The sequence below is a fragment of the Carex rostrata genome, chromosome 18 (genome assembly GCF_964058835.1).
Source record: "Carex rostrata chromosome 18, lpCarRost1.2, whole genome shotgun sequence".
NCBI lineage: Eukaryota > Viridiplantae > Streptophyta > Magnoliopsida > Poales > Cyperaceae > Carex > Carex rostrata.
The window spans coordinates 8,165,342-8,182,705 of record NC_135935.1 but is presented as its reverse complement, the minus strand read 5'-3'; the positions used below and the strand labels follow the sequence as shown (position 1 = coordinate 8,182,705).

Genomic DNA, 17,364 nt, shown 5'->3' with positions numbered 1-17,364 from the left:
AGCCACATGCAGAAAAGAATAAGACTAGAAGAGGAATAATGCTTGCGCTTATTCCATCGGAGACTTCGTAATCACTCGTTGGTAGACTTGGGGATTTAAAGTCTTCTAATCATTCTCTCCCTGCAATTTTCTTTGGAACGATGCCGCGAGCATACTAGTTACTTGCACTTGAACCAATAAATTAATTTATGAGCTATTGACTTGTTCGAGAGAGAATGTGCGCGTATGACATCAAGCGGCATAGATGCTGCTGGCTCTGGCTCATCATCGATAAGTCGTTGATCATATTCATATCATAAAAGATATGCAGCTGCAACGACCAATCCTTCAAGTTTGCTTTTATATAATTTAGAGCACATAGTATTGTCAAATTGATTATTATTCTCTCCATAAATCAAAAAGTATGGCTCTGCCTCTATCTTTCACAATAATATTTTCCAAAGATGTATTTTTTTCATTACCAATTTGGTATTACTAGGTATCCATGCATGTGTGCTGATTCTATGCTTGGGAACTTTCGAAGGTTTGTTTATTACTCGAAAGAGATTTCTTCGGAAATCAAAAGCTACATATCTTCATAGACGTTGTTTTGTTACTCGAAAGAAATTTTATAGCATCAGTCCAGTTCTAGGAAGAGTAGTAGGAGTGAAAACGGAGCGGGTAATGCTAATACCAAATACGTATCTGTCTTTCAATGAGCGGATACGAATACGAATATGGATACAAATAATAAACGGATATTAAAATTCAGAATCAAATCCGTCTTAAACTGTTGGATTAATTAAATAATACGTCTGTTATGGGAAACCCGAATCCAAAACCTGACCCGTTATAAAAATGTGCTTATCCATAATGAAGAGATGCATTGGTTTTTATATAAACCCAATCCCTCTCTCTCTCTCTCTCAGTTACTGAACATAAATAATCAGAAAAACGTGTGAATAGTAACAGCCAAAAATAGAGAGAAAAGATAGAGAGCACCAAGAAGCACTCTGTTAAGGATTGAAGGTTTTAGGTCGTGGAAAACGCAGGGCTTCCGGCTTCGGCTTGTGATTCCTTGCAGAACCAGTGATACTGCTCCACTCGCAAGATCCGCTTCCGCACGAAGATTAACGGAGTATTTTGTAAGTTCTATCCGTTAATTAACATTGGTATTAGAGCACTAGTTATGGCATGTATTCTGGTTTTAATTCACACGTTTTTCTGATAATTATTTTCTTTAAATAATTTCAGTTTTCTGAAAATATTCCGAAAATTAATTGTAAAGAAATTTTCAGATTTTTTGGAGAATTTCCGAAAATTAATTTTAAGATTTGATTCACAAATTTTTATAAAATAGATTTTTTAAAATCTGTTATAATTAATTTTTTTTTCTCCGAAAATTTTCTGATTTTATTTTCTTTAAATAATTTCAGTTTTCTGAAAATATTCCGAAAATTAATTTTAAGATTTGATTCACAAATTTTTTTTTAAAATACGTATTTTCTGATTCACAAATTTTTATAAAATAGGTTTTATAAAAAATAAATACGTTTTATAAAATTATTTTTTCAGATATAAATACGTTTTATATTTGTATTCATTGTTTTGGAGATTTTTTAAATGCATCTTTTGGATATGCATTGCAAAACAGTGATGTTGTATAGTGGAAATGGGAGATGCAAAGCAAAACCTTGCATTTTAGTTTATTATGGATCTAATACAACTGGTTGGACAATTTTTTGGTCCAAATGAATCACAACCGTCCAAAGAACCATTTTTTCTCAAGAATTTTCGGATTTGATGGTTCATGATCGGTGTGTACAATTTTTATACTTCTGGATTGTATAGAATCCATTTCTATTTCAACCAGCGCCAATGGAGGTCCATTACTGTTTGAAATGGAGAGGTTGTATGCATCGGTTCAAACTAAATAGACTTGGTCCATTCCGGGATGGTGAACCGCGAAAAAAATTCCATTTTGAAGCCGCTGGGGCTTGAACCCGGTTGGGTCACTTGGGAAACAATGATCTTACCACTATGCCACATGCTATTTCTTGTTCTATTATTCATTCTATATATTATATACACTATAAAACAGATTTTTCTCTACTTTGCAACAGGATTTTTTTGTTTGTATATATTATATATTATATAATATATTATATCTATTTTCATGGAATTTTTTTTTGGATTATACGGATTTTTTTTTAATCTGTTTACATAATTTTTTTTTGTTAAAATTATACATTAAATGTATAATTTCTAGTGGGAGTTTTGCATAGTGAATAATTGATAGTAATAAAATTTATAGAATTAAATGATGATTGTGAAACTTAGTGATCTTTCGATTTTAATCTATAAGTTTTATTATTATTAAATTATTTCACAGTTGATGTAAAACTAGAATTGTTATGCTAGGTATTAAATAATTTGTATTAAGTCATCAAAACTGTGATATGTCCTAACTTAGTTTAATTGTAAATTCTTAGTGAAATGGCATCTGCATCTAGGAATATTGTGGCAGAACTCAATAAGGGTGAAAAACTGAATGGCGATAATTATGAAATTTGGGCCATGAAAATTCAGTATGTCCTGGAATAACAAGAGGTTCTTTCGGTCCTGGATCATATTCTAACCGAACCAGAAAAAGGTACAACTGCAAAGCACATTGCTGATAGTGCTGCATATGAGTCCTGGAAAAAGAAGAACTCCATTGCTCGTATTACATTGCTGAGCAGTATGGATAATGATGTGATGCGTGAGTTTAGGCAACATGAGATTGCAAAAGAGATGTGGCTTGCTTTGAAGCAGAAGTTTGGTGGAACTTCTGTTACAAAACTGAGACAACTCACCATCAAGTTTGACACTTACAAGAAGCGTCCTAATCATAGCATGCGGCAACATCTCAGGGAGATGTCAAATATGATTAGTGAGTTGAAGGACGCTGGCCATGTTTTGACTGAAGAGCAACAACTTCAAGCAGTGATTCGTTCACTTCCTCATACTTGGGAACACATGAAGGTGAATCTGACCCACAATGAGAGTATTAAAACTCTCAATGATGCAGCAAGGCATCTGGAACTTGAGGAAGATCGTATTGAGGCATCCAAGCCTCAAGAAACTGAATCTGCTGTGCATTTGGCTGGTTCAAGCTCTCATGGAGGGCAAGGCCAGAAGCGTAAGTCAAATTATGGTCACAAGGGCAAACAAGAGAAAAAGCATAAGGGGCAAGATTGTGGCAAGGGAAAGGCTTCTCAGAATTTTAAGAAGCATAATAAGGCCAAGATCAAGTGTTTCAATTGTGGCAAGAAGGGTCACTATGCTCGTGAATGCAAAGAGCCCCGCAAGGTACAAATTATAGAAAAACTTTCATATTTTTCATATGTTTCCAGTTCTGTTTTTATTGCCGATTCTCATCCTTTGTGGACTGTAGACTCAGGGGCAACAGACCATGTAGCCAAAGACCGTGATTTGTTTGTGGATTTTTGTCGAATTCCGCAAGGTTCAAAATGGCTTTATGTAGGAAACAACTCTCGTGTACCAGTCAAGGGTATAGGCACATGCAAGTTGGATATGCGTGATGGTCGAACCCTCCTCTTACATGATGTTCTCTTTGCACCTGACATTCGACGAAATCTTGTATCTGTAGTAGTTCTTCTTAGATTTGGATTTACTTTGAACATGTGTGGTACTAGTATTAAGTTGTATCTGGATGATGTGTGTTATGGTTATGGATATGTATTGAATGGTTTTATTATTCTGGATGTTATTAATGTGATGACTTCTTATAATACCCATTTTTCTTTATTTACATCATATGCTGATGAAAATGTTGATGTGAATGTATGGCACATGAGATTAGGCCATATTGGACAGCAACGGATGGATAGATTAGCCAAGGAAGGCATGTTAGGCCAAATTGAAAGGGTTAGTCTACCAACATGTGAAAATTGTTTAAAAGGAAAAATGGCAAGAAAACCATTTGGAACAGGAACCAGATCTGAATTTCCATTGCAATTAATTCATTCTGACATTTGTGGACCAATGAATGTGAGGGCACGACATGGAGGTAGATACTTTATCACCTTCATTGATGATTATACGCGATATGGTCACGTCTATTTGATATCTCATAAATCTGAAGCTCTTTCTTGTTTCACGAAATTTATAACTTTATGTGAAAATCAATTAGACAGAAAGGTTAAGGCCTTAAGAACGGATCGCGGTCGCGAATATTTGTCTGATGAGTTCAAACAAATGTGCGAAGAAAAAGGAATACTAAGGCAACTAACCATGCCATATACTCCACAGCAAAACGGAGTGGCTGAAAGGAGAAATCGGACTCTTTTGGAAATGGTTAGGTCAATGATGGCTCAAGCAAATCTGCCAATTAATTTTTGGGGTGATGCATTATTGACTGCTGCCTATATTCTAAATCGTGTACCTTCTAAATCTGTTTCTTCAACTCCTTACGAACTTTGGACTAATAGAAAACCAGATCTTAGTAATCTGAGACCTTGGGGATGCGCTGCCTTTGTTCATGATTCGTCTCATCAACATGGTAAATTGGGTCCATGAGGTAAAAAGAGTATATTTATACGATATTCTGAATATTCCAAAGGTTATGTGTTCATTGGTGAACAATCGAGTGGGAGTGTAACAGAATTTGAGTCCCGAGATGTCATTTTCTTGGAAAATGAATTTCCAAGAAAGGGTGAGATAGGTCAGGAATTTTCTCTATATGAAGTAGAGGAGGAGCAAGATGATTTGATTGTTGCAAATTGTTTGGTGCATATTCCTGAACCTCCAACAGTATCTCATCCAAGTGGGAGCAAGTCTGTAGATGATGCTGAGCCAAGTTCAGCACAATCACAAATTAGGCATAGCAATCGTGCTAGAGTCCCTAAACGTCATTTTCCAATCGAAAATGAATCTTACATGATCGTCATGCAAGATGAAGAAGAGCCAAGAAATATTCGAGAGGCTCTCACTTGTCCTGCTAAAGAGAAATGGATGAAAGCAATGGAAGAAGAAATGGAGTCAATGAGATCAAATAGTGTTTGGGAATTAGTTGATCTCCCTGAAGGACGCAAGGCAATTGGGAACAAATGGGTTCTCAAGATTAAACGTCTAGCTGACGGCTCAATTGAGAGGTATAAGGCACGTCTTGTTGCTAAGGGGTATACACAGCAAGAAGGGATAGACTACGAAGAGACTTTCTCTCCTGTTGTAAGATTTACTTCCATACGGTTGATACTAGCTATGGTTGCCAGTTTAGATTTGGAATTGCATCAAATGGATGTTAAAACTGCGTTTCTAAATGGCAATCTAGAAGAAGATGTTGGGTTATGAGGAACGGTTCAAACCCATTTAATTAGCTTAAGCTGCGGAAAGAGTAAAACAAAAAATTTTACATCTAACTTAAGCTACGGATTAAATGAATCAAGAAGATTCGTTTAATCCTATTTACAGATCTACTCCATAATTGATTTTCTAAAGCATTAAATCTATTTACAAATTAAATAGATTAATATAACAATTTATACCTTGATTCCAAATCTCAGTTGGAATGCAGACCGAGCGAGTAGAGCCTCACCAGGGATGGAATCGACTCGCAGTATCACACGTGTGATACCTCTATTGGTTATCCACCAGGACTAACCGGAGAGCGATTTACTTCTTCTGCCAGAAATACCGTAAACTGCGGAATTCTGCAGAAACACTATTCACCGAGAAAATGATGAAATAAATATATTTGTGTCCCGAAGTAACTCGGTTTTGCTTAAAAGCTAAACCGCAGGATTACACAAAATATATTATTTCCTAATCTCGAAATAACCGAAATCAAGGAAGAGAGAAAAACCGATTAACGAAGTAATCAGATTAACACGTGAATTAGTGAGTCTTTCTCTCTACCCCTACCCCTCTATTTATAAACTTTTGAGGAGGTTGGCAAAAGACCAAAATACCCCTCAAAACAAATCTATTTACCAAAAGCCCTTGACACCTCATCCTTTTATCATGTGAAATGACCAAAATACCCTTGCCACCTCACATGACACATGTCAACACATGGGAAGTCGGCACCAAGGTAAAAAGACCATTTTACCCTTGGTCCATTAAGGCATGAATAGTGTTGGGCTTTGATTTTGGGCTTTGACTTTTGGGCTTTTAATTTTAATTAAGGCTTTGATTATTTTGGGCTTTTAAATCCATAATTCAAACCCATAATTAACAATTAAAATTCCAAATCATATATATATAATTGTCATGTACAATTATATTTCTTTTCGGTTATTTTTCGGTAACTTTTATACAACGTAACGTGTACGTTTATAAATTAACCGTTGTTTCTGCTTGTCATTCTAAATGACATTTATAATTTAATTATATCACGTATAATTAATTATAACCATCTTAATATTAATTATAATCAATTTATAATTAATCAGTAAGATTCTCCGAGTAGCTCCTATATGGTGTGACCCAATAGGATCTGTGTTATGTTGGTAAACAGAGTTAAAACTGTTTTAACTTCTGTTAGTCATGGGTGGCATCTGGCAACACATCATGACCATCCAATTACACAGATGATGCTGTACTGTACAATATCACGATCCAATAAACAATTTACTCGTGTCAGTTCTTCTGTCTCATAGCTATCAGATCAGTTTCAAGGTAGATGTGTGTCATCCTTGGTAACTGTATCTTTTCTTGATCTTGAGTAGATTATCAAATATAATTACTCTTGTAATTATACCGCATGCAGATAATCTAACTCTATCAAGGGGCCCAGTGATGCTATAGCTCGTATAGAGATACGAGGGACAAATAGTATTCTTGGCAGACTATCACTTCCTCAGCTAAGTTATATATATGGAAATGCTACCGTTATGGCTGCTTTTTACGGACAGCGTTAGATAACACTTACTCATATATATTTCTTAGTGGGAACGATAAATACCTCATACTGTAGAACTTTGACACTGAATGAAAACATAAATGACACGAACACAATTCTATTTAATGTTTCATTCGGGGTCTGTCAAATACCATGTTCCTAGAACATGTATCCATGTGATTAAAATGACATCTCGTGTCAGGTGGTTTGTAAAACTTAACCATCTTTTAATCCACATGCTAACCTTATCGCGGTAATTAGTGTTCCTGCTAATTACCTTAGTCAGTGACTTTTAAGAGTATATATTATCTATATTATGGAGTTTCACAATTTCAGTCATGAACTCGAAATGATCCATAATTTCAATAATACTCAAGGCAACAAAATGATATATAAATAAACATTCAATTCATGAACAAAGCTTTATGATTAACTTATCGTATTATTGACTTCTAGATTATTACAAACTAACAATCTCCCACTTAAGCTAGGAGCCAATCATCGTAGGCCCTAGTTACACAAATCTCTAGTATTCTAAAAATCTCGTAGATCTAAAGAAAAACTCATAGCCAGTCTCCTATGTGTCTCAGACCCATAGAGGCAATATGCATCTGGTGCTTGGCTTGAGGAAGAGGTTTCGTGAGTGGATCAGCTGTGTTGCTGACTGTGTCAACTCTACATATCTTTACATCACCTCTATTTACGATCTCTCGTATCAGGTGAAAACGCCGTAGAACATGCTTGGATTTCGAGTGCGATCTCGGTTCTTTGGCCTGAGCTATAGCTCCATTGTTGTCACAGTAGAGGTCCACAGGGCCTTGAACACTGGGAACCACTCCAAGTTCGCTAAGGAACTTCTTGATCCAGAAACCCTCTTTAGCTGCCTCGGATGCAGCTATGTACTCTGCTTCGGTGGTTGAGTCTGCTGTAGTATCTTGCTTTGAACTCTTCCAGCTCACATCACCACCGTTGAGTATGAACACATACCCAGACTGTGATCTTGAGTCATCACGATCAGTTTGGAAACTGGCGTCAGTGTAACCATTAATCACAAGCTCGGAATCACCACCGTAGACGAGAAACATATCCTTAGTTCTTCTCAAGTACTTAAGGATATTCTTTGCAGCAATCCAGTGCTATTTGCCTGGATTAGCCTGATATCTACTCGTCACACTCAAAGCGTACGAGACATCAGGGCGAGTGCACAACATGGCGTACATGATAGAGCCAATAGCCGAAGCGTATGGTACTCTACTCATAATGCTTCGCTCATCAGTTGTCGAAGGACACTGAGTCTTGCTTAGCTGAACACTATGAGACATTGGCAGGAATCCTCTCTTAGAATCCTGCATGCTGAATCGATTCAGCACTTTGTCAATGTACGTGCTTTGACTTAAACCTATAAGTCTATTTGATCTATCTCGATAGATCTTTATGCCTAGTATATAGACAGCCTCGCCCAAGTCTTTCATTGAAAAGACTTTCTTCAACGAAGACTTGGCTTGTTGCAAAAGAGGAATATCATTTCCCATTAGTAGTATGTCATCTACATATAGGATAAGAAAAGCGATGGCACTCCCACTAGTCTTTCTGTATACACATGGTTCTTCTTCGCATCTGACGAAGTCAAGCTTTTAGACTTCTTCGTCAAATCGAAGATTCCAACTCCGTGATGCTTGCTTTAGTCCATAAATGGATTTAAGAAGCTTGCACACCTTCCCAGCATTCTTTGAATCCTCAAAACCCTCAGGCTGTGTCATGTACACATCCTCTTCTAAATTTCCATTTAAGAAGGCGGTTTTGACATCCATTTGCCATATTTCATAATCATGAAATGCGGCAATTGCTAGGAGTATCCGAATTGACTTAAACATAGCCACGGGCGAAAAAGTTTCATCATAATCTACACCGAGAATCTGTTTGAAACCTTTCGCTACTAGCCGTGCTTTGTATACAGTCATCTTACCATCCATGTCTGTTTTCATTTTGAAAACCCACTTGTTAGCTATGGGTTTTATCACATCAGGTGGTACAACTAGGTTCCAGACTGTGTTGTCATACATGGACTGTATTTCGGATCTCATGGCCTCCAGCCATTTATCAGAGTCGGGCCTATCCATTGCTTCCGCATAGGTCAAAGGATCTTCAGTGTCATAGGCTGAGATCTCGTGCAATCCCAAGTACCTTTCAGGTGCATGGACTACTATTGTTGACCTACGTAGTACTCGTTCTTCGGGCTGTTGAACTTGATCCACAACTGTCTGCAGATCCAGTTCTACTTCAACTTGCGTTGAAGTACTTGGGCTCGGGACTAGAACCTCATCCACAGCTACTTGTGGATTTGGAACTTCCAGATGCTCATCAGCCGAAGTATCAAGAGGTGGGTTAATCTGATCTGGTTCAGATATTGTATTATGTGATGTATCTTGAATTTCTTCAAGTATTACATTACTCCCACCACTTCTTTTTGCAAGAAACTCGTTCTCCAAAAATATACCATGACGAGCAACAACTATTTTGTTCTCGGATTGGTAATAGAAGTAATATCCTTTCGTTTCCTTAGGATATCCTACGAAGAAGCATTTGTCAGCTTTGGGATCAAGTTTTCCAGACGTCGGACGTTTGACAAATACTTCGCAACCCCATATTTTGAGATAAGACATATTTGGGATTTTCCCAAACCATAACTCGTATGAAGTCTTTTCTACTGACTTGGATGGAACCATGTTTATTGTTCGTGCAGCAGTTTCTAGTGCGTGCCCCCAGAAGGATTTCGGCAGAGTGGCTTCACTCATCATGGATCGAACCATATCCAGTAGAGTTCGATTCCGTCTCTCAGAAACACCATTCCATTGTGGTGTCCCTGGAGGTGTGAGCTGTGAGACTATCCCACATTCCCTTAAGTATTCTTTAAACTCAAAACTCAAGTATTCGCCTCCACGGTCAGAACGTAGAGCCTTAATACTTTTGTTCAATTGATTTTCTACTTCAGTCTTGAATTCTTTGAACTTGTCAAAGGATTCAGACTTATGTCTCATCAAGTAGACATAACCGTATCTACTGTAATCATCAGTAAACGTGATAAAGTAAGAAAAACCATTTCTTGTGCAAGTACTCATAGGTCCACATACATCCGTGTGTATAAGACTTAACAAGTCACTTGCCCTTTCGCCCTTTTTGGAGAAAGGCGCTTTGGTCATTTTACCTCGTATACAAGATTCGCATGTGTCAATTGATTCCAGATCAAATTTACCAAGAAGTCCATTTTTATGTAACTTCTTGATGCGTTTCTCATTTATATGACCAAGGCGACAATGCCACATGTAAGTCGTGCTTTCATGTGATGCTTTGAGTCGTTTGTTATTTATGTTAAACACGGGTTTATTCATTTCCAGTATATAAAGACCATTCATCATATAAGAAGATCCATAATATAATTCATCTTTGTATATAGAACATCTATTGTCCTTTATCACAAAAGAGAAACCATTCATCTCTAAACATGAGATTGAAATGATGTTTCTGGAAATGCTAGGAACAAAATATACATTTTCTAATTCCATTACAAGCCCGCTGGGCAAATACAACTCTATACTACCAGCTGTTACGGCTGCAACTCGTGCTCCGTTTCCAACTTGGAGTTGTATCTCCTTGTTACGTAGCTTCCTTCTATTCTTTAGTACCTGCATATTTGAACAAATATGAGCACATGATCCAGTATCCAATACCCAATCATTTATAGAGGTAGCAACGTTAACTTCAATAACAAAAATACCTGAGGTTGAAGCCTTGGAAACCTTTCCAGACTTCAGATCCGCTAGGTACTTCAGGCAGTTCCTCTTCCAATGACCCTTGCTATTGCAGTAATAGCATTCAGAGGAAGCAGCAACCTTTATCTTGGGAGGATTCGGTTTAAGAATCTTTTTCCCTTTGCCTTGATACTTGGGAGCCACCTTCTTTGGGGCTTTCTTTATCTTTTTCCCACCAGCTTGGATCATGAGAACAGAAGACTTTTTCTTCATGTCCCCATCAGCGATCCGAAGCATCCCTTGGAGCTCTTGCAGACTTTTATCCATACCAAGCATATGGAAATTCATGATGAATCCCGAAAAGCTTGGAGGAAGTGAGTGCAGGATAATGTCCGTAGCAAATTCCTTGCTTATCGGAGCATTCAGCTTCTCGAGCTGCTCAACATCGCTCGTCATACGGAGCATGTGAGTTCCCATAGAGCCTCCCTCGGCCAACCTGTGACCAAGTAGAGATTTTGTCACTTTAAATCTCTCGATACGCGCTTGCTCTTGAAACATGTTCTTGAGCTGATCGCATATGATATAAGTTTTGGTATCCACGAATCGGCGTTGCAATTCAGGACCCATAATACTTACTACGAGACCTTGTACATCAAGCTCATCCTCTTTGTGCTTGTTGTACTTAGTGACATCCTCTGGTTTGCCATTTATTCCTGGCTCAGCAGGGACAGGTGAGTTTAAGACATATTCTTTCTTTTCACGTCTTAGTACAATGGTGAGAGCACGGAACCAATCAGTGAAATTGGATCCGTCCTCTTTCAGTGTTTGTTTCTCGAGCAGGGAGCGTAGAGAGAAGGATGTTTCTTTAGCCATATTACTACAATGTTTAAAATGTAAAGATTTTAGCTTTGTTCATGTAATGTTTTATTCTAATGATAAAACTCCCACTGCAAATTTGTTCTATTCCCGTTTTGCAGTAGGACCAAGATCCCTATTTTCACTAATAACCAAGGCAGTGTATGCATATCATGGCTATCAGTTATCTTAGGTAAGCAAACTTGCTAATCACACCTCTTTGTGATTCTTGGTTTCGTTAAAACATCACGTGTATTTAACGAAAACTTTGCCCTAAGCCCAAAACTGTTTTGGAAATCATTGGTAAGTAACCTCACTCTATTTGGTTTGATATGTCGGACATAACCCTCGACCACCAAAGGTAAAAGGCGATGTCTACTGAGTAGTTTAATCATCAACCAATGAACAATGGTTTGAGGAGGATAGAGTGGGAAGGGCATACTACTTAGTATTTAATGGGTTGGTGTTTATGCTTAACAGTGCCAGCAATCTCTAAAAGAGATATGTCAGGAAGAATGATTAATGTGATTCTATTCGTATCTTTAAGCGACCTCTTTCATATGCTTCATTAAGCAGTCGTGGAAAGGAAGTCTAGAGTACGAAATGTGATCGCATTATTTTCTATCCTTAACGTGCCAGAAAGAACGACTAATGTGATTTTATTCGTATCTAAAGAGACCTCTTTCATATGCTTCATTAAGCAGTCGTGGAAAGGAAGTCTAGAAAGGATACCGAATATGATCCCCATTACTTTCTTTTCTTTTAGCAGTATCTCTTTCATATACTTAGCTTTTGTTAAGCAGTCAGTTCTTGCAACTGACTTTAGACATTCTAGCGGACACGTGAAAGTCGTCTGCCAGAAAGACAACGGTAAGTTCCTTCACAAATCTTTCTTTGACATCACGTTCTTTCACGGTTCCATGAAAGCGATAAATCTAATTTATTCAGTTCATATCAAAGCAGTAAATCTAATTTACTTATATACGGGACCAAGTCAGGTATATATATTTATCAGTTCCTAATTCTTTATTTTGCAGCTATGCTCAGTTCTTTATTCTATACCGTTTAAAGCATATAAACAGTTTACATGTTTTTAAAACAGATATTTTTTTCGTTCCATAAAGCAATTTGGTAACGTGACAAAGTTCCTTTTCGGCCAGCCATTAGGACATGTAAAAGGGGCTCCCAGGAAAGATTGGGGTCACGAGGACCGCTTAGACTCAATCTTTCCTAGACAGAACCATCTCTTTTACGGTGTGGAAATGACAGTTCTTACTAAGGTACTTTATTGCTTCATCACATTCTTCGATGAACTTTATTTTCCGAAGGTTTTCGAAAAGGCGAAAGATTTACACTAAATTTTGCCATTTCAAAAGCGTTAAAGCAATTTGGTAACGTGACAAAGTTCCTTTTCGGCCAGCCATTAGGACGTGTAAAAGGGGCTCCCAGGAAAGATCGAGGTCACAAGGACCGCTTAGACTCAATCTTTCCTAGACAGAACCATCTCTTTTACGGTGTGGAAATGACAGCTCTTACTAAGGTACTTTATTGCTTCATCACATTCTTCGATGAACTTTAACGCGATCAAAAGTTTTTGAAAACGAAAATATAAAGAAAGCATAAAGAAAGCGTAAATCTAATTTAACTTTCTTAGTCGAAAAAACCGAACCAAGAAAATCTCATTTCTAATCGGTTTTGGACTTGTGCTGCAAATGTAAGAATTTAAACCGATACGCGGTACATGCACCTTATTTGCATAAGTTATAACTTTAGAAAATCAATCAGCGGGAGAGCCTTGAGCTCTGATACCACTGTTGGGTTATGAGGAACGGTTCAAACCCATTTAATTAGCTTAAGCTGCGGAAAGAGTAAAACAAAAAATTTTACATCTAACTTAAGCTACGGATTAAATGAATCAAGAAGATTCGTTTAATCCTATTTACAGCTACTCCATAATTGATTTTCTAAAGCATTAAATCTATTTACAAATTAAATAGATTAATATAACAATTTATACCTTGATTCCAAATCTCAGTTGGAATGCAGACCGAGCGAGTAGAGCCTCACCAGGGATGGAATCGACTCGCAGTATCACACGTGTGATACCTCTATTGGTTATCCACCAGGACTAACCGGAGAGCGATTTACTTCTTCTGCCAGAAATACCGTAAACTGCGGAATTCTGCAAAAACACTATTCACCGAGAAAATGATGAAATAAATATATTTGTGTCCCGAAGTAACTCGATTTTGCTTAAAAGCTAAACCGCAGGATTACACAAAATATATTATTTCCTAATCTCGAAATAACCGAAATCAAGGAAGAGAGGAAAACCGATTAACGAAGTAATCAGATTAACACGTGAATTAGTGAGTCTTTCTCTCTACCCCTACCCCTCTATTTATAGACTTTTGAGGAGGTTGGCAAAAGACCAAAATACCCCTCAAAACAAATCTATTTACCAAAAGCCCTTGACACCTCATCCTTTTATCATGTGAAATGACCAAAATACCCTTGCCACCTCACATGACACATGTCAACACATGGGAAGTCGGCACCAAGGTAAAAAGACCATTTTACCCTTGGTCCATTAAGGCATGAATAGTGTTGGGCTTTGATTTTGGGCTTTGACTTTTGGGCTTTTAATTTTAATTAAGGCTTTGATTATTTTGGGCTTTTAAATCCATAATTCAAACCCATAATTAACAATTAAAATTCCAAATCATATATATATAATTGTCATGTACAATTATATTTCTTTTCGGTTATTTTTCGGTAACTTTTATACAACGTAACGTGTACGTTTATAAATTAACCGTTGTTTCTGCTTGTCATTCTAAATGACATTTATAATTTAATTATATCACGTATAATTAATTATAACCATCTTAATATTAATTATAATCAATTTATAATTAATCAGTAAGATTCTCCGAGTAGCTCCTATATGGTGTGACCCAATAGGATCTGTGTTATGTTGGTAAACAGAGTTAAAACTGTTTTAACTTCTGTTAGTCATGGGTGGCATCTGGCAACACATCATGACCATCCAATTACACAGATGATGCTGTACTGTACAATATCACGATCCAATAAACAATTTACTCGTGTCAGTTCTTCTGTCTCATAGCTATCAGATCAGTTTCAAGGTAGATGTGTGTCATCCTTGGTAACTGTATCTTTTCTTGATCTTGAGTAGATTATCAAATATAATTACTCTTGTAATTATACCGCATGCAGATAATCTAACTCTATCAAGGGGCCCAGTGATGCTATAGCTCGTATAGAGATACGAGGGACAAATAGTATTCTTGGCAGACTATCACTTCCTCAGCTAAGTTATATATATGGAAATGCTACCGTTATGGCTGCTTTTTACGGACAGCGTTAGATAACACTTACTCATATATATTTCTTAGTGGGAACGATAAATACCTCATACTGTAGAACTTTGACACTGAATGAAAACATAAATGACACGAACACAATTCTATTTAATGTTTCATTCGGGGTCTGTCAAATACCATGTTCCTAGAACATGTATCCATGTGATTAAAATGACATCTCGTGTCAGGTGGTTTGTAAAACTTAACCATCTTTTAATCCACATGCTAACCTTATCGCGGTAATTAGTGTTCCTGCTAATTACCTTAGTCAGTGACTTTTAAGAGTATATATTATCTATATTATGGAGTTTCACAATTTCAGTCATGAACTCGAAATGATCCATAATTTCAATAATACTCAAGGCAACAAAATGATATATAAATAAACATTCAATTCATGAACAAAGCTTTATGATTAACTTATCGTATTATTGACTTCTAGATTATTACAAACTAACAGAAGAGATATATATGGAACAACCTGTCGGTTTTGTTGCCGAAGGACAAGAGCACAAAGTGTGCAAATTGTTGAGATCCATTTATGGTCTCAAGCAATCTTCCAGACAATGGTACATTCGGTTTCATCAAGCAATCATATCATTTGATTTCGAAATGATTGATGAAGACCATTGTGTGTATGTCAAAAGATCCAAAGACAAATTTGTGATTCTATCGCTTTATGTGGATGACATACTGTTGGCTAGTAACAATAAAGAGTATGTACAAATCATTAAAGAATGGTTATCCTCCAATTTTGATATGAAGGATATGGGTGAAGCAGCATACATTCTTGGAGTGAAGATTGAAAGAGATCGTTCCAAGAAGATGTTAGCTCTATCACAAGAGCATTACATCAAGAAAGTACTTGAAAAGTTTCATATACAAGACTGTAAACCCATTGATACTCCTATAGCAAAAGGCGAAGGTCTTAGTTTAAGAATGTGTCCAAAGACTCCAGATGAAAAGCACAAATGGAAAAAGTTCCTTACTCAAGTGTTGTTGGCAGCCTCATGTATGCTATGATGTGTACTAGGCCAGATATCAGTTTCGCCGTTGGGATGGTGAGTAGATATCAAGCCAATCCAGGACAGTCCCATTGGAAAGCAGTAAAAAGAATACTTAGATATCTGAAAGGTACTGCAGATTATTCATTGTGTTTTCAAGGAGAAAATCTGCAACTCATGGGTTACGCAGATGCTGATTGGGGAGGAGATTTAGATGAAAGAAAATCTACCTCAGGCTATGTTTTCTTACTTAGTAATGGAGCTATCTCTTGGAGTAGTAAGAAACAGAGTTGCATATCCTTATCCACAATGGAAGCTGAATTTGTAGCATTTTCAGCAGCAGTACAAGAAGCAGTTTGGCTTAAAAGATTTTTGAATCACTTGGGTTTCGGTGAGAATGAAACTAACTCAGTGTTGGTATACAGCGATAGCCAAGCAGCAATCGCTTATACAAAAGATCCCAAGTATCACTCAAAGACCAAACACATTGATACTAAGTATAACTTCGTTAGAGACATGGTGGCGAGAAAGCAAGTTTGCATGCAGCACATATCTACACACAAAATGGTGGCAGATCCTTTTACAAAGGCAATACCTAGAGATGTGTTTATTGGCCATGTGAAATCTCTAGGGTTACGTAGATTGTAGTTATATTTTTAATTGAATAATATATATTATGTATATTTGTATTTGTGGGATAAATGCAATGAATGCTATTTACTTGTACATTTATGTTATAATTGTTACAAGTTATTTAATATCATTATATTTAGCATAACACATGAGATATATAAAATGAAAGGTATGTCAGACAGTTGATTGGCCTTCTCACACAGGCAATCGGTTCTATGTCTTGGTAGGACATAGAAATGAGATTGATTTTAAGCTAGACATGATACAAAATGTGAGAGCAAGTGCTTAAAATATATATCGCCTTGATAGAGAATCAAGATGAGGTCATATGAATATATTATTATGACCGAAGGTGAAATACTCACTATTCACCTTAACTGTCTTATGCCAAGTGGGAGTCATGTTATTGAATTTATATGATAAGTAGAGTTGTGGACTCAAGTTAGATATTATGTATATCTGAACTATCATTTGTACGGTATTGGATTTTAAATTAGACATACGCTCCATAAGAAATGGAGAATAATACCGTAACATATGTTTCATACCATATGCGCAATTGACCAACAGGGTAACAGAAGATATGATCTCTTCTTCTTTGTTGTGTGAGACCCGCGAGATCAAAAGGATCTCATAGTACTCTTCGATTTTTTACTAAATACTTGAAGTTTCTTTTCAATTAGTTATTTTGGAATGTTGCCAATGATCATGTATGATGCGATCTAATGGAACATATCTGAATAGCAATTGATTTGGAATGAATAGATTCTAGATAAAAGAAAAAGATCATTTGAGTGTTACACTTCAAATGAGTCATGGCACGGCATGAGGTCACTATTCACTTGGTCACGGCA

The 17,364-nt window shown here is 36.8% G+C and overlaps 1 protein-coding gene across 1 annotated transcript; it reads right to left on the bottom strand.

Moving 5' to 3' along the window:
* Positions 1–10,642: 10,642 nt before the first annotated feature.
* On the bottom strand, positions 10,643–15,458 carry LOC144569824 (uncharacterized). The gene is made up of 3 exons (XM_078320299.1): positions 15,355–15,458; positions 10,837–11,395; positions 10,643–10,738 (listed from the first exon to the last, which is right to left on the bottom strand). Exons 1-3 carry the CDS (start codon positions 15,456–15,458, stop codon positions 10,643–10,645), a joined length of 759 nt encoding a protein of 252 aa, XP_078176425.1.
* Positions 15,459–17,364: the final 1,906 nt, after the last annotated feature.

What these genes read in the sequence shown, in the direction of transcription:
- LOC144569824 (XM_078320299.1), bottom strand. Translation starts at nt 15,458, where the DNA reads ATGAAACCGAATGTACCATTGTCTGGAAGATTGCTTGAGACCATAAAT. An exon ending in TTCGGCAACAAAACCGACAG is followed by an intron (nt 11,396 to 15,354) that starts GTTGTTCCATAT and finishes CATTGTACTAAG; the next exon opens with ACGTGAAAAGAAAGAATATG. An exon ending in TAAAGAAAGCCCCAAAGAAG is followed by an intron (nt 10,739 to 10,836) that starts GTGGCTCCCAAG and finishes TTACTGCAATAG; the next exon opens with CAAGGGTCATTGGAAGAGGA.